This window comes from Scardinius erythrophthalmus (genome assembly GCF_964197995.2).
Source record: "Scardinius erythrophthalmus genome assembly, chromosome: 24".
NCBI lineage: Eukaryota > Metazoa > Chordata > Actinopteri > Cypriniformes > Leuciscidae > Scardinius > Scardinius erythrophthalmus.
In genome coordinates, this window is record NC_138244.1 from 7,947,541 (window position 1) to 7,966,468 (window position 18,928).

The window sequence follows — 18,928 nt, forward strand, 5'->3', positions numbered from 1 at the left end:
GGCTGAAACAGAAAATAGCCTAACTTCCATGTTCGCTGTTGCCAAGATTCAGTAAAACATATCTTAATATTTAATGGCACAGTCAGACATTTTAAGGTAACTCCATTGCCCCCTTGAATACTTGAGGTTTATTACCTCTACAGGAACTAAAGAAACCCTCATCAGTATGTACAGCAGGACGGCACACTTGCAATCCGATGTATGAGCTTTTGCACACTTGCATATTTTTTGGGCTTTGTCTTTTTGGCCATTTTGTGTTCTGAATAGCACCATACTATCATTTCTATTTTTGCAATATGTGTACCAATTTTCTGTAAGCATAAATTACCTAGATGATGTGCAGAATACAACAGAGCACACTCATGAGATTCTCTATCCCACAATGTAATCCTCCATTTCTAGTCTCCTTTTTCGAGACGCTTTTAACACAGAATTGGAAAAACAACTTTTTTACAAGGTGCTAATTCGACTCTACACGTTAAATTAAACACGTAAAATAACATGGCATACTAATGCATGCATTTAAAAAAAAAAGCGGTGCAGTAAGAAGCTAGTATTCTGAAGCTTGTTAATTATACAGGATAATTTAACCCACAGGGACTTGAAGTCGCTCACCCCAGTAGGAAGTGATGTCAGAACCCCCACCCTATCTTATTACTCCCATAGGAAATGATTATTCTAATGGGTGTGTGTGTGTCTGTGTGTGTTAGTGCTCATATAAACAGTTGTAGCACAAACACACTCATTCTCTGACCTCTCTAGTGTAAATATTAGTCCTGCTCCCTTATAAAGCACTAATGGTGACTCACAGCCAAATGGAAGACGCCTTATATAGAATTGTGCATGTGTTGTTTAGGTGTCTAGCAGAGGTACTTCCCGAATCCCTACATGTGAAAATATGGACTTGGTTTGTCTTTGTCTTGCTTTTTTGTTTATCTCCAGGGAGATTTTGAGGTCATAATGCCATAATTGGTTCTGGATGCTGATTGGCCGATAGTGAGGCCATTATGGCGACAGAGGAATGCAGGAATGAGATCTGTTTTCTCAAAGCCACATCCTGTGAGCACACATACACACACTGAACCCGAAAAACGGCTGATCTCTGTATCAAATCGGCATCAATTCTCAAACGAATGGTTGAGAAATGGTTAAAAGCGTTGAGTGAATGAGCCAAATGGCACTCAGAAACCAATTACTGCAAATAAAATGATGCCCTTGCAAAGACCTCTCTCTCTCACACACACACACACACACACTCGAGTGGGTGACAGCGCTGAATTCCTCTGGTTTCTATCACTGTAGTGGCTGTTTAGTCTTAGACACGGTTGGAATGTGCCGTGGCATGAGAACATGCTATCAACACTCACACTGAGGTTAGCGAGACCTACAAACATCTGTGCATGCGTGTGAATCACGTTTCATTTGTTCTTTAAACAGAAATATCATGTCATTAACAAATCTGAATATTTATGAAGCAGCGTTTCTTCTTCCTAATACAATTCTAGTGTGCATCTCTTTGAGTGTGTTTGTAGGGTCTGGCTTTGAAAGGAGGAGGGGAAGTTTACGGTTCGGATTGGAGCAGTTTGTGTCGGTTCGAGGGGCTTGACATTAATGGTCGTCCAGGGAAACCACAGAAAAATCACACAACTAAAACATCACATATAGAGGCCGCTGCACCAATATGGCATGTGTCATCTGATATTGTGATATGATCAATTTCAGATGAACCAGTTTTATCACTCGGATTTATGCTCAATTACCTTATTTTCACATTTGTCATCATCTAAGGCTGACTTAAAGTTAATCTTTATAAAAAAATAATAAAATAATGTTAAGTATATTCTCTAGCAGATCTGAAAATTGACATCCATTTTTCATACTGTACATTATAATGTTGTGATGCCTGAATTCACTTTATTTTAGTGCATATTATTTTATTCACGATCACTATTTTAGTTTTTCGTATCTTCTTTTTCATTTATTTTGACACATTTTTATGATATTTTAATTAAATCGCCTGGTTATTGGTTAACGCTTATTGTTTTGGTCAGACTTTTAATATCAGTGCATCCCTAAAAATCTAACAAATATTGGTAGTCTTAAAGCCCATTCACACAAGGATAATAACTATAACAATTAAGTTTGAATAATTTCTATGAGAGTAGTGAAGTCCAGACCACAAATGTAACGACACAGAGGAACATATCATTTGAATTACTTTCACAATGATTTTTTCCATCTGATGAACAATTAAAAACATTGACAACCAATCAGAAGCTAAAGAATCCAGCCAATCAGAATCCAGCTCAAGTATTTAATGCAGCAGACAACAAAACTGCATTGTGTGCTTAAAACAAACAGAACATTGTTCCCCATTAGCATGAACGCCAATATAGTTATATTAAGGTGAACAGGCCTTTTGGCCACTAGCCCATTAACTTCCTGTTTAAGAGGGCACATTTTGGCTGGCTTTATGCTGACAGTCAAAGGTTTGACTACGCAAGACTAAGCTTAGGGTCTGTTGTGGTTCAGGTATTGATTACTTGATGAAACGTACAGGCTGAGTTCAAAGCCTCTGTGTGTGTGTGTGTGTGTGTGTGTGTGTGTGTGTGTGTGGTTGAATCCTCACAGTATTTCCTCAGGACAGCTGCTTTGACTGGCTTAATGTGTGCAGGAAGATCACAGTCCATGGTGGCCCTAAGGGGCCCGTTGTAATCCTGAAGGCTTTTTGTGTCATCCGACTTCACCCAGTCCTTCTCCGTCCTGCCATGCTCAGGGTGGCCTGTTATTGCAGCTGTGCAAAAGGATGCTGGAAATGATATCAGTCTCTCCCTCTCCTACTGGAAAATCACTCTTTCATTCTTAATATTTTCATAACAGAAACGGCGACATCCATAATGTGACTCATTTCCGAGTCAAACTGAATAGTTAGTGGGAAATAATGAAGGGTGGGACTTTGATCAAATCCATCACGGTTTGATCATGAAAAGCAATTTGGTTAAACTCAAATTGGTTTAGCGCTTTTCTTTTTTAATGCAAATCGTTCCAAAGCAGCTTTACGAAGAATAGTGCATGATATCCCTGGCGAGCAAGACAGAGGCAAGGAAAAAGTAAGCGGTGTGAGAAAGAAACCTTGGTAGGAAGCAAGACAAAGCAGGCTATAATATTGTTAGATGATAATATTTTTCTCTGCCTCTGCAGAGTTGGTTGAATCAGCAGAGAGGAAAGGTCTTTTCAGAAGCAAAGAAGGTTATTACTTTTAGATTTTTTTCTTCAGAATAACATGCACTTAACACTAGAACTGCCATGGCGGTCATTTTGACCGTTTTGAATTTTATATCTGCAATAACTTTGTTGAAAAAATAAATAAAATCCTGCTGGTACCTGACTTTTCCTAAAAGTGTCTGTATTTTCATTTAAAATGTTTTTCATATAAATTACACATAAGGAAAAAAAAAACAAATGAACATATTTACCTATTTCGGCCATAGACTGTCAGATTGACCGCACTGAATTTCGTAGTATTATTATACATATACCAAAATACACAACAATAAAAGGTGGTAAAAAATACACAAAACATATTCCACAACAAATCATTTAAATGTAATGATATTCAGAACAGAACAAGAATGAAAAAATAACTAGGCTATAAACAAGCCAAAATGAAATAGGCTACTTTCAAGCGAAAGTGAAAGTAAGCGGCCTTGGGCTCACGTAACTCTCTAATTAGAATGAAAATGTTTCAACATTTGCGATGTATTTGGATGGTAAACTATTCTTTATTATAGGCTTTGTACTTCACTCACGTTCCAATATCGACGGAAAAAATCATCCTCTTCACATGCGCAAAATGGTACGTATTGTAGGCTACTACTGACTATATAAACAGATTGACTATTTTATTATTATATTTTATTATGGCTATAATGAACAGGCTGCGATGTCAAGATTGCAATGCTGGAATATGGTGTGTGTGTGTGTGTGTGTGTGGGTGTGTGTGTGTGTGTGGGCGGGCGTGATCGAACAGTGTAAACATGAAAACAGGCTGCTCCGTCATTTTGTTCAGGACATCTACGGATATTATTATTTATAGATGTATAATTAAACTTGTTTAAATGTACAGTTTGGTGTTGTTTTGTTTTTAAAAGATATCCTAATACAATAAATGCATTAATCTCTCAATTGGGTATTCATCATTAAAGATATAGAGTTTGGAATCTAGCGGTCAAAATGACCGCTTGCGGCAGTTCTAGTAGTTATGGAATTCTGGCACTTCTAGTGTTAAGAATAACAGGAATAATCATGCATTGCATAAGAAAATGGAAGTTCACCCATTTAAAAATATTCAATTTACTCACTGTCCTGTCTTTGCAAATCCATATGACCCATGTTCTTCCATGGAATGCATGCAACTAGTCATCCCAACAACCAACTAGTCAATTAGTGCATTTGAGTTCTTTATCTAGATTTTTGTGTGTGTGTTAAAGCACCATACACTTTCAGATGGAGAACTTTATCTGTTGCGCCATACCATCTTTGGGTTTTTTTGCATCCCGCCACGAGTAGTGTTTTTAGAAGTTTATGATTATGTTCTTTTGCATTCTGTCTAGCTGGGTTTTTTTGTTCTTACCTGTAACCTTTGCCAACTTAAACCCAAAATGCATTGCAATGAGCCAAGACAGTGGACAAAATTAGAGAAATGTATACTTGAAATTCATTTAATGCTGAAAACTGATAGAAAATGGTCAATTTTTAATTCAATTTAAAAAAAAAAATTAACCTATTTGTGTTTTAGCCCAAGACGTTGTTGTTTGTTGGGAGTTTGTTTCGGGAGTTCGAAACAGCTTTTCCAAAGCAAACTTTCCAGAAAAACACCTTCAAACCATCGAGTACGTTGAGGTCAGGCTCAAGTAAAAACATAAACACACTGGAGAGCTGCTTTATAGTAGAAATTGAAGTTATTCTAATCGAAAATGACACTGACTCTGTTTTTTCATGTTTAATCCATCTTATTTTTAACGTAAGAGAGGGCGGTGCCATTTTTAAAGTGTATGTGTCTGGCTTCCTGTGTCATTCGCTTCCACTTATTTTTAGCACAGGTACAAAGCGGCTCATTTTGCTGCCTGATATTGCAAACTGACATTTCTTACCATATTATTTGAATGTATTGTGGTAATTATTAATAACATACTGACATAATCAATGCACTTTCTTATTCTTCTTGTTATTTCTCTATAGCGCCGAATGAATCAGAAGTCTTGCACATAGAAAATAGCTTACTTCAACATGGCAAATTAATCTGATGCTGCTTGCTCTTTCAATCTATTTAAGTGCTAAATAAACGTGATGTGACTGTACCTGATCTGAGTGCTGTATTGCAGAGATCATGCAAACAAATCCACATATGATCTGATGCTTTCTTAACTGCTTTTTTCTCACCGCTGTCATTTGTTGTGCGTTTATTTTTTTTATCAAAAGGAAAGTGCACCGTTTATATCTACATATTCATCTAAATGCCGCTCTCAGCAGTGTGTGGGTGGTGTTGGATCTTCCCTAACAGTAGTGTATCACTCCTCAGGTATTTCAAACTTTTGTTTTACCACTAAGCAAAGAACAAAAAAAAGCTTTTGTCGTGAGTATCGGGGCCTGTAGTGTATATAGAGAGCGCCAAATCACTCAATATGAGGATGCTGCCTTACATGGCTACAATACTGCTAGTGTAGTTCACTAGTTTAGCTCACAACAGCGTCTAAAAACAATAGCTCACTAGTTTTTGGAACGGACCCATAATGTTGCTCTTCTCAGTGATTTGGAGCAGCTGTTTGTGTGCGTGCTCGTATTATCTTTGTCCCGTATTCATAAATTTCATGTTCTAGTTGCATTAAACATGTTTTACTCTTAGTGAACCTCATCTGAATTATTTCAGTCATGAGTTTGTCGAACATATGCAGAATCAGTCACCTGCTGAGAGAGGGAGAGACTGGAGCAATGGAAGGAATAAAAGAATTAGATGAATCTATTGTGTAGTGAAGATGAGTCGGTTATGTAACGCTCCCATATGGAAGCTGCATGCATACTGCCAGGGGATGCCAGCCCGTACGTGTGTGTGTGTGTGTGTGTGTGTGTGCGCTGCAGATCAGTTTCTCATTATTATTCACTATGTGATTAGAGTAAAGCTTTGATCCTGTATTCAGCTCACTGAGGGAATCTGTCATCCCTTTGATGACACACACTCTCACACACACACACACACAATGGTAAATCTGCATGAGTCGGACTGAGCATATTCTTCTCACGCCAGTCTGTTAAACATGAGAAACATGCTTTTGTTTTGTTTTAATCAGGATTCAGGCTAATCACCCCTCTTATTTGTGTTGGGAAAAACAGTGAGGTGTGCGACTGTGCGTTCAAGCATTGTTAGGTCAGATTACAAGAAAATTGACTTGGCAGTTGCTTATTACACAATCTTACAGGACAAAGGTGATCATTAAGTCGTTAAAGGAGACAGGATATAAACAGGATTTGTCTTGCTCTTTTGAAATAAGAGTTCAAATCAGTTGCAGGTGGTTTTAGTGGGAGGTTCATACTCATTCTCGAGCGAATTTGATTGGATAAAAATCTGTGTAGTTCAGTATGAGTCAATACAATTTTCCCAGAAAAGACAAACATAAGCAGAATTATGCTCTGTTAGTGTTTACACCTGTAATTAACGTGTTTTGGTCGATCAGATCACAAGTAGACGAGGGAGACACGTTCACGTCTACACCTGGTATTTTAATCTGTATTTTTTTTGCTTTCAACCACTTCTGTCCTGATTTCTTTGAGGGGAGGGTCAAATGGACATTCGATCTAATGGACGAAATAAGCTCGCGCCCGGATCTCTGGCCGCTGCAAGACCGCACCGAACGCTGTGAGTGTGTGTTAGAAATCAGGAATGGTGAGAGAACATTGTGTTTGGTACGTTTTTCATCTTCAAACCAAACTCGGGTCTTTAACCGACAAAGTTTAAATCCCGTCTTACTAGCGCGCTTCCCATAATGTTTACACATTAGATCAGTAGACGGTCTTTTGTGGCTGTTCGAACACATTCCACCACATGAGCGTTTACACTACGAAAGCAATCCAGTCAAAGGCATGTTTGACTAGGCCTACCTCTTGAAGTGGTCAAAAGTGGTCAAGCTCAAAACGTTTTAGACCCGTTTACACCTGTATTTAGAGTCGTCCACTTGTGATCCGATCGACCAAAACGCATCTTAATACCAGGTGTAAACAGGGTCTAGTTGAGGGTAGAATTTGCCATCCATCATTTATTTTTATCGGTTTATTTTTTGCCTGCATAATATTTAATGTCACATTTTTATGCCCAGATTGTACAACAGGCAGGATGTTTCACTGTCTTGAATTTTAAACCCCCAGGAGAAATTTGAAATGCACATCATGCACTGCATGAAACCTTTACATCCCATGATGCATTTCTCTCCCGATTCAATCAGACAACAGGGAGCCATCCACCAGCAGCCATCAGTTCAGATTGAAGAAACGTAAAGACTCCACATGGCTCTTTACATTACACTGATAGATAATGGTTTCTGTTGTCCAAGAGCATCACCCTGAAGATCCCATTGGTCACTGAGTAACATCCGCTACCAGAGGTTTCATTTAAACATCATTTAAAATGCAGGCAGAGAGACTCCAAGCCGAGTAAAGAGCTTCTAATGTCGTAATGGATCTTATCGTAATGTCTTTTCCTCTTAGATTTCCACAGACTCTGGTTTCCCAAGCTAATTTGTTTAGGAGCATGAAGGAGATCATGTTATAAGTACTTTCTCCCTGACTCTTTCTTTGTTGCCCATTCATGCATTCGTTGTTTAAAAGCCCATGGGCGCTGTTCGCCTTCATAGCAGACAGTGATGAAGATTAATCATCTTTTATCAGGTGCTGATTATTCTAGACAGGTGCCAGCTGTGTTCAGGAAGCTGACTTCCTGGCATCTCCGGGTCAAATGTTTATTGGAATGTGGGTAGATGTAACGGATCTCGGCTCAAGGGGTCAAATGATTTTAAGGATCTTAAGGGTGCCAGACATTTTTTGCTCCAAGTTGTGAAGAAGAGTAAGTTTGGGACCTGCATTTCAGGTTTTTGTGCATGAGCTTTTAGGTTGCCATGGTAACCCAGCAAGACCTGCCAGTGGCGTTGAGTCATTTCCAATAAGTCTTCTACTAGCAGAAGTGAACTTGCATCCTGCTGTTCACAAGCAACACAGTTGCATTGGTTGTGGATCAAAAATAATTAGTTGTTTGGTTCTCTTTCTAGATATGTTGATGACATAATTGGCTGTGTGGGTAGTGCCTATGAATATGTATTTGTGTCAAAGGCACAGTGATACACAGTTTTCTTTTTTTCTCTCTTGCACTGTTTCTGGAACACTAATGCAGAATACTCTAAAACTTTCCAGCTCCATTTTACATCTACTGTAACTGATGTAATTGTCTATCTTCTCTGTCTGCTGAAACTGTACAATTTCCTCTAGCTTCTGTTGCACTATACCTTCTCTAGTTATTACTGTAACTCAATAACATTGAGTCTACTGTACTCATCTACTGTACTTTTATACCTACTCTATCTGCTGTAACACTGTATTTGCTCTAGCTTCTGTTACTCTATAACTGCTTATTCTATAACCCCATTCCTTCTATAGTTACTGCTGTAAAACTATATTGCTCTAGCTACTGTATCTGTATACTCAATCTGCTGTAACATCTGAATCTGCTCTAGCGGTTGTATCTCTACAACTCTGTTATAACTCTATACCTGCTCTAGCCAATGTAATTCTATACTTGCAAAATCTGCTACTTCTCTATCTGCTGTAAGGCCGTGTATCCACCAAAGCATTTTGTCAGAGGCTATAGTGTATTTTTCCAAGTTGTTATTAATGGGAGTGCTCGCTGTTTTTTACCGTTCGCAGAGAGTTGAAGAATGTTCAACTTTGGGCAAAACGCAGCGCTCATCTCTGTCACTTTTTACCCAGCCATCCAATCGCAGTGAAGGAGGGGCGGGACTAGGGCTGCACGATTTGGGGAAAATGTCATATTGTGATAATAGAGGTCAATATTGCGATTGCGATATAATAAACAAATGGTTTCATGAGTCAACTTGCTTGGTTCTCAAGGAAAATAAATGCACACACAGATTAGTGATAATCTGCCTAAGGAAAAAAGTTCTTTAGTCAAGAGCAGTGAGTGTTTTTCTCTGTTCCCTTTGTTCTTTGATTAACTTTAGCGACAGATATAATTAGTGGCTAATGTGTTACTGTCCCTTTAAGACCAGCCGCTGCTGTCAGAGACGCGGATCTCACACGCGCCTCATTCTTTCACGAGTCACAACTCTTCACATTCACCATAAGACTACTCTTATGTTATGAAGATACTCGACAAAAAGACATTTGGGCATAATTGTGTAGTTATTGTTCATTCAAGCTCGAGAGAGAACTGTATTCTGGCATGCTGTTTTGTGCGCACGCACGATATTAGCGCGAGTCTTTCTGTGTGTCACAGTCAGGACATTCACAGGCAGCGCGTTCATTTTGGCAGACATGTGGGTTGTTCGTTCTACCGCGAAAGAGAACTTGAAACTGGCGCGCGTGTGTGTGTGTGTGTGTGTGTGTGTGTGTGTGTGTGTGTGTGTGTGTGTGTGTGTGTGTGTGTGTGTGTGTGTGTGTGTGTGTGTGTGTGTGTGTGTGTGTGTGTGTCAGGAGGACATTCACTGACAGCGCGTTCTTTTTTGTCTTATCGCGCATGAATGGTTTAAAAGCATTTGCATGAATAAGAGCGGGATCATGTAACACTAGCCAAAGGATGGCAAAAATTAACAGATGCTGCGTTAATTTGGTTAACAGCGCTAATTCGTTTATTTCATATAAAATCGCAGCATTTTGCGTCATATAATCGCGTAGGCTTGACATCGCGATTGCGATACGATTAATCGTGCAGCACTAGGCGGGACTAATACAACACCAAACAACCGCCACATTCTGCTTGGACAACGGCAACAGATAACAAGAAGAAGCATAATAATGGAACAAAATCATTTAAAACAAGAGCCAGAGCAAATATTGTACATTGTAATGACTTTATATAGAAACAAACTATCCGTGAAATGAGATACTAGTAACACTTCCAGATATTCTGTATCATAACAAGCAAAGCGTCTCAACTTAGAAAACGCTGCACTGCCGAAGTGCTCTCAATCGACCACAGCTAGGCGTTTCAGAAGGCTAAAAAACACTGGTGGACACACGGCCTTACTCTACATTTGCTCTTTCTTTCTCTTTCAGTCTTTCTCCAGCCCTATACCTGTTCTAGTTACTGCTTTAACTCTATATACATTCAATCTGCTGTCATTTTATATCCATTCCGTTTGCTATAACCTTAAATCTGTAACTCTAGCTGCTCTAGATCAATCGTATCATACCTACACACTTAACACCCCGCACATCTCAGTCACTGAGCGTCACACACACTGGTGGCTCTGGAGAGAGTGTGTGAGGGTGGAGTCTAGATCTGAGTGGTTGGAGTGATGTCATCACTCAGGTATGTGAAACATGAGAGAGACTCAGTGAAGGAGTCAGAGCACAACAAACAGATTGTACCGAGACAGAGAGACTCTACTATTTTGTCATATATTTGTTCAGATGTGTCATATTTTATTCAGTGTGACTTGCAGATGTTGTCCCCTGTATTAACTTGATGTTGTTTTCCTTTGCTCGAGGGCTCAGTTATAGTGGTTTATCTATCAACCCTCCTGGGATTTGAACCAAAAGTGTTTTAGTTTGACAAAGCTCTGACTGCTGGTCTATTTTCAAAGATTCTCAAGCTCTGGCCCACAGAATCAGGAGCCTCAGGGTTCTTCTCAAAATTGTGCCTGGTTCCTGCCTCTGTTTGCTGTCAGGAGGAGCATTTCATGAATATTTTCCTGGAATTTCATTTCATTTATAATTTGTTTTAGTGAATGTGGCAGCATGTTCCTCAGTTAGAAAGCAGTGCCATATTTCCTGGAACTGTCCCTAAACACGTCCCTAAAAAAACACCACATCTGCCCGTTTCACTGCTTTTTTGATTCTGTGCAAAGGACATCTGGTGTGACTGTGCACACATTGTCCAGCCAAGACTAGTCTTTCTAGCTTCTATCTTTTCTGCTACCTTCTTGGGTACAGTTAACAGTTGGTGGTTCAGAAAATATATTCCACTCATTCAAACAGTACTTTGGAGACAAATTTGAATGAGACTATTAAAGCATCTTAGTTTGGTTTTATGTATTTGTAACAGGATTTAGTTTCATTCTTTGCCTCGTTTTAAATTTTTAACTTTGAGGTTAAGTATTGTTTGTTTGGTTTTTAATAAAGCTATGACTATAAGTGCACACTTGAGTCAACGCATCCTGAAAAAAGAACAGTGGAGGAAGATAGGAGAAGTGACATGAACTCTAAGGGGGGAAATGAAGGGTGGAGAGATGTTTCTCCATCTGTCTGAAAGCCATAAAGAGCTTCATTAACGCACGAGCTGCTGCTGCATCCTCCTGAGTACACGCTGTCTCTCCCTCTCTTGCTTCCTGTCTCTCTCTCTGTCTGTCTCGTTCTCATTAATCTCAGATGTTGTGCAATGGAATGTTGTTCTCAGTCTGCAGATGGATTTAGCAGAGAGCACAAAAATATATCTGCTCCTAGACAAACACACACACACACACACACACACACACACACACTCGCTCACTCATAGAGCCATGACAATAGGAAGGAGCTCGGTTAACCCTCGGTATTCAAAGTGTGTGTGTAGGTGTGTGAGCGAGAGAGATTAGAGTGGGTTTCTCTGTGTTCCTAAATCCTGATTTGGATTATATGCAATTAGCTGGTCTGTTAAGAGATATTTATTATGTTTTGATAGATTTAAAGGTAATGAGCTTTATAGATTGTATAGCTTTTTAGTTTCAGTAAGTCCAAACTCAAATTTTCCAAACAGTAAATCTGAGATTAGTTTAAGTATGATTTACCAATGCTAAATCTTATCTAGAAGGCCGGTACAGACGCAATTACACGTGAAGTAATTTATGAGCCCTTTGCTTAATTGTTTTCTTAACCTTTTAAATGTATTATAAATGCATAACCATAAAGGTCCTATTCAGTATTGTGCAGCGAATAGTTCTGCCTATGATTTATATCTGGAATGTTAGAAAACGAACAGTAGATCCTCTGTTAGATCAATTGTGTCTGTGTTGAGTCATGTTCTTCTGCGGTTTTTGGATGTCTAGTGTGCTCCATGGCGACATGAACCCTGATGATCTGACCATCGTGACCCTCATTTGAGAGTTTTTGCCCTGAACAAGTGCCGAGCAACAGGTCACAAATGAAGAGTTTGTAAAACCTTGCCAGCACTCATCTTTCTTATTTATGTTCCTGACTGTATTGCATATAAATGTGTATGATTGAGTAGGTCATTCCACTGTGTAATAAAAATATTTGTGTATTGGGTTTGGGGAATTTTACAAGTGTTTCAGATGTTGGGAGAAATAGGACACAATTACAACCAGCATAATTTCATTACTTTTGAGGTCCAGATGTCTGAAAATGTCCTCATATTGTAAAACCTGACTGACTTGTTAGAATGACCCTAACTTAAGACTGGCTATGTCTTAAAATCTTAAAACACGCAACAAATGTGTCTGTAAATGGTAGGGGCAGGGTTTGTTCGGGATTACAGTTAAAGTACAATTTTGACTCTGTATGTGGTGTCAGTATGTCGCAAGTCATGATGTTTACCTGCAACTGCTCAGCGCTGCGTTGTGATCCAAAAATAGAGCTGTGAGAGTCTGGCAGCCTGTGTTTGTGTCTGTGTGTATTAGAGAGACACTAGAAATTCATGTTAAGAATAAAACTCTGACCCCTGCTGGACAAGTGTAATGAGTGCCTCATTCAGCAGCCCTATATGTGAGATGAAACCAGTGATTACATTTGGTACCCTGGCTGACTCTGTTATTCTTTTTTGCAGGTACTGACAGCACAGTTTGTAAACTGTGTGTGGGTGTGAAGTTCAGCCTGCAGTTTGTGTGTGTGATGGAGGGATTTCCTGTTCACTGACCCTGCAGCACTGCCCTGCAGACATGTCTGCATGCAACACCTTCACTGAACATGTATGGAAACCAGGGGAGTGCAAAAACTGCTTTAAGCCTAAGAGCCTACACCGGCCTCCAGAGCAAGACAATTCCACCAATGAGAGCAAGACAAACGTCAATGCCAAACTCACAACCAGCCAGAGGAGCATATCCTCATCCCGTGCAGGGCAGGTTCGCCCACCTGTCGCCAAGAAACCTACAATTGCAGTAAAGCCAACCATGATGCTGCCATGCTCTCCGCCAGGTCTGGACTCTGAGGGAAATGTGCCAAGGTATGCAGAGGGAGCGCAGGTCACTAAGAGCTCACCTTTCACTGTGTGGAACCACAAGAGCCTGAATAGCCAGAGACCTGCAGAAACAAACAACAATCAAGGGGAGGATTTGGTTGGGCAGACAGAGGCATATGGTGCAATCTCCCCACTGCCAACTAGCAGCCGCAATAACAATGGCTTGACGGACGTGCTGAAAGAAATTGCTGGTCTGGGATCTTCTCCAAGTTCAAGTAGAGAGGACTTTTTTGGCCGGATCTGCAGTTCATACCGGCGCTCATTAGAGCGAGGCCTTACACCGTCAAGCTGTCTCCATGCTGGGAGTAGTGGTAGAGGAGCAATAAAACGTGTTTCCCTCAGTGACAGTGCAGAGGTCATCAGCTCTGAGGGAGGACGTTTTTGTTATCCAGAATACTCTAGTGATGGTGACGATGAGGAGGAGGATGAGAGTAGTGATGATGATGATGGAGAGCATGACAGTTGGGATGAAAGTGACGAGGAGTTGCTAGCAATGGGGATACGAATGCGGGGTCAACCTCGTTTTGCCAATTTTCGTGCAGCCACGCTATCCCCGGTTCACTTTGCTGTTGGAAAGAAGTGGAATACAGTGCCTCTACGTAACCGTTCACTGCAACGGTTCTGTGCAGTGGATTATGATGACAGTTATGATGAGATTCTCAATGGATACCCATCTGTTGACACAAAGGGAGCTTCTGCTCTTCTGTCATATGCTTCTGATCACCAGGGTAGTGGCTTTCTGTCCACTTCTGAGTCCACCACCTCGCCCGAGTCCTTGACTTCTCTGCCCGAAGAATCCTGCGCTGGCAGCAGTAGGGCCACTGGTGACCAGAGAAATGGTCTTCCTTTCACTCCTAGTAAAGAACCTTCAGCCAGAGGACTGAGTTCGCCTAAATCCAGTGAAACTCATAAAGCTGTTCTAGCCATCCGACTGGAAGAACAAATTGACAATCAAAGGGAAGGTGGGGCTCTCCCTCAAGCTCTTCCAGGCCAGCCAATCACAATCAGCTTCAGCCCAACTGAGGAGCAGGCCAAGCCTTATCGAGTAGTGAATCTTGAGAAGGCTCCTATATGTAAGCCCTATACGGTGGTGGATGTCTCTGCCTCTATGGCCACTAAAGATGATCACAGTCACTCAAATGAAAGCACTCCAAAGTCAAGTGGGCACAATGTTACGCTCTGCACCTCTGCTGACCCCTGTCCTGTCTCACCCACCTCCCCTCAGTTCTCCAGATCTCCTGTATCACCTGTGGCATCTCCCTTCATTTCATTGTCTCCATTGATGCCTCAATCACCTACAGGTGCTGCCTCTGCAGGCCCCAGTGGTTTCCGCACAAAACCCGGCAGCATCCGTTACCAAGAAGTGTGGACATCCTGCACCAGCCCTCGACAGAAGATCCCTAAAGTTGATTTAACATGCGGCAGTGCCGCTCAGAGACTCATTAATCACAAATCAGCTCCCACATCTCCAACTGCAGGCTTCGGCTCTGCCCGTACGGTCCCGACTAAAACGCCTAACTTGTCCGAGATCAAATTCAACAGCTACAACAATGCCGGCATGCCCCCATTTCCCATCATCATCCGTGACGAGCCTGCATATGCACGCAGCTCAAAAAAAGCAGTGAAGGTTCCCATAGTAATTAATCCCAGTGCTTATGATAACCTGGCTGTTTACAAGAGTTTCCTGGGGCTCAACGGTGAGCTGCCGCATTCCAAGCCTAGGGCCGGAGAGCGAGTGGCCAGCCACACATATGAGGAAATTGGATCTTCTGAAAGTTCCCAGCCCTCTCCATCTGAGCAGACACCTCCTCAATTGAAGCACACAACAGATGTAACTATTACTGGGGAACTGAGAACCACAACAGTATTTGGGCAAACTGTAAACAATGGTAAATCCAGGACTACGACAGGTGTCTCGGTCCTCCCTTCTGGTAGCCTAAGCCCTAAACCAGCTGTTTTGGTCCACAGCAGCCTGGATCGTGTTCATAACCCCAGCAGTGAGCAACTACCAGAGGGCAGCAGAGATAACCAGGTCACGCCAAGTGGAAGTTCAGGTCAGAGAGAGAAAGCAAGTGCTGTTCTGTCTCAGATTGTGGCCTCCATTCAGCCGCCACCTTCTCCTCCAGACTCCCCTGCTGGCCAGAGCAAGACCTGCAGTGCTGAGGAGCTTTACTCACTGCCACCGGATGCTTCCAGAGATACTCTTAACCGACCTAAATCACTCCACTGTTCTGCAGAACCTCAAAGAGACACACCACATAAACTCCTTCCCAAATCTCAGAGTGCCTCCGCTGCTGTACCGCCTACAAGCCCCAAATCTGAACCTAGTGCCCCGTTTCCCCCAGCCCGGTCTAGCTCCTCTCCTTACCACTCAAGCAACCTGCTCCAAAGGCACTTCAGCAACTGGACCAGACCAGCTGGGGCCAAACCTAGTGATGGAGAGACCAGTCCAAGTGCGGAGGGCAGGCGTCCGACGGACGGAAACAAGCCCAAGCGCTGGATATCCTTCAAGAGTTTCTTCCGCCGGCGGAAAGACGAGGATGAACAGAAAGAGAAAATGGAGAGAGAGAAGGAAAAAGGGAAGTTGTTGGGATTGGATGGGACTGTCATCACCGTACTGCCTCCTCCACCTCTACAGAGACAGCACTGGTTTTCAGAGTCCAAGACCGATGATCCTCACCAGAAACCCACGATCATATTCACCTACAAATCAGAAAGCGTCACAGGTGGAGAGGAGGCGGAGCTTCGAGTTGAGGAGCACAAAGAGGGTATCACCGCAGAAGGTGCTGCATCCAATCTGTCGACTCCACCCAAAAGCAGAGCCAGTATTCTCATTAGCAAAGTCATGAAGTAAGCCATCATTCACTGTCTCCCTTAGCTTTTAAATATAGAAACATATGATATGGTCTTTTCTGTCCTTATCTTGCTGTATGTCTTAGTATGTGTTTCTTTGCATGACCTTCATATTCATCCCAGATGAAATGCAAAAAAGTTTTTGAGATTAGGGTATGTTTGCTTAGCAGGCTAGCTTGCTAAACCTAACAAATACAAATAGAAATAAAGAGAAATGATTAACTCAAGAACTTAAAATACATGAATTGATCATTTTTTTCCCATTTAATTGGAATTGTAGCAAAAAAGTTTTGATTTCTAATTATTCTGTGTTCAGGTCATATTGAATTATTATTTTTCGTCTTAGTAGTAGTAGAAAAAGTAACTAGGTGATTTCCAAACTATATAAACCACTTCCTGTTATTTTAGTCATACCTGTGTGTGTGATCTGCAGAAGCGAAGGACTTTGATCCTGATATGTCACAATTGTGAGCTGATGAACAACCACAGGTAGATGTCTGTTAAGGGTTAATCATGTAGGGGAAATATTCATACCGAATGTTACAGCAGAGGGAGGAGGAATAAGAAAAACAGAATCCAAGAGAGTATTTGAAAGCAAGGAATTCCTGCTTCTGATTTGAACTTTTATTGTCTTTGACCTTATCAAATGGGTGACTGTGTGAGCCAATATGGTGGGTAAGCGTTACTTCCTCAAATTCTATTAAACAGACGAACACTTTACTGAAGCTCTTAGCTGGGTGCTTGTTTCAGCTGGCGTGTGTGAGCGAGTGTTTGCAGAGCGTTATCTGCCCTTAGTAAGAGAAAGAGATAGTTCAGACGCGTTGATTCAGGTTCTTTTAACAAGTTCAAACACTGAGACACTGAGATCAGTTGAAGAAAAACACTTTTTTTGAGGTGATATCTTCCCTTGTGTTTACAACACATTTTTGCACTGGTGTTTCAATAGAAGCATTAGGAATCTTATCTATATTTTTTTAAAGAACACATTTCCGTATTATAGATTTCTGAGGGTGTCATACCTTAATGGAACAGAATGTTTTTATATGTCCAGACATGCTCTGCCTGCAGAAGATTCCTCCCATTTAGCGTTCCTGGACTGGTTATTTCAGGAGAGTAAGGTTGGCACTGGGATACTGAAGGGATGGTGGTTTGGAATCTAAGCAAAGGACGGTTGTATTTTGTGTTTGATTAGTCAAGTACAGATGGACGCCATCAGGCTAATTAAAATTAAATCTTGAAATAAAGCACTCTCATACAATTATTCATTATTAATCATTATTTATCTCATTATTTACTCACTCTCATGTTGTCCCATACCCGAAAGACTTTGTTTTTTCAGTAAGTAGACTGACTTACTCTTTCAAGCTTCTAAAAAGGTGCAAGAGCACCATGAAAGTCTCATGAAAGTGGTCCATACAACTTGTACAAAGTCTTATGCAGCCATATGATAGATTTGAGTGAGAAAAAGACAGTATTCACTGATAGTCATGGGTTTGGAACAAAGTCATGGTGAGTAAATAATGACAGAATTTTCATTTTTCAATGGACTATCCCTTTAAAAAAGAGGTAGAGTAGAAGAATAATTCTCAAATCTCAATCATTGTTTGTATCCGTTTCATGCAGTCAGCTTCCAGTTCAGGATAGTGGGATCTCATCAGGCACCTCTCTTCCTGCCAAGCTGGAGCTGTCGCCCCTGCGTGAGCCTCCTGCCTCCTGTCCGCCCCCAGCGTCGCCCACCTCAAACAGCGGCAGCCAGGCAGAGCGAGAGGAAGAGGGGTTCGCTCACACCATCTCACACTCTCCTGCGCCCAGCAGCTGCAGGGCCACGTACACCAACCTGGGTAAGTCAAACACACACACACACACACACACATTTGATGGGTCACTTTGTGTGCTCTGTCCATTTATTTGGGCCAGCGGCGGGAGGTTCTGACCTGATTTGGCCGGCTCACGTTGATATATTTAGGTTGTCATGGCAGCCGCATGTGCAAGAGCATTTCTAGACTAGATCACTTCTCTCAATCTCTCAGTTTGAAGTCATTTAGCTGATTGAGTTTTTTCTGAAGTTTGTGCGGTAAAAGAAGGTATGGTTTTGTCTCTTTCTCTGTTTTAGTTTTATTTGCATGAATTGTGTCTCAGTGTATTTTATGTAGCTTTGCTTGCACGAAATGTAAATTACAACATTAAACAATATTATATATGTCCAAGAAATAGTGCAAAATCTTAAATATTTCTTGTCTTTTCTTTGTTTTAAAATGTAGTAAAATTCTAACACATTTGTTTATTTATGATTTTGAATTACATTTTCATTTCAGTTTCCATTGTGGTCTTAAACGTTTGGATGGCATGACATAATCTATAATTATATTTATGTTATGGCTGACAACTGATATGAATATATTTCAATACTGTTTTTCCTGTTGTTGTTTTTACAGTAAAGCTCCTAGAAGATCTAGAATTAAAAGGCTTCAGACATTAAAACGTTATAATGTACAGAAAATATTAATGCTTGTAACCTGACATGAAGATATAATAATATACTGTTAGAATAGGAAAAGATAAATCCTGAAATTAACCGTTGATTAAAATTGATGATACCCTGAAAATAACCTCAAAAAATAT

The 18,928-nt window shown here is 40.9% G+C and overlaps 1 protein-coding gene across 1 annotated transcript in view; it reads left to right on the forward strand.

The window, feature by feature from the left end:
* The window catches only part of peak1 (pseudopodium-enriched atypical kinase 1), a 34,163-nt gene that overhangs the window by 8,804 nt on the left and 6,431 nt on the right, over positions 1-18,928 (forward strand). Inside the window, exons 2-3 of the mRNA XM_081356219.1 lie at positions 13,043-16,303; positions 17,930-18,147. Of these exons, the coding sequence (XP_081212345.1) occupies positions 13,155-16,303; positions 17,930-18,147 (3,367 nt within the window). The 5' untranslated portion in view covers positions 13,043-13,154. The remainder of the gene's footprint in view (positions 1-13,042; positions 16,304-17,929; positions 18,148-18,928) is intronic.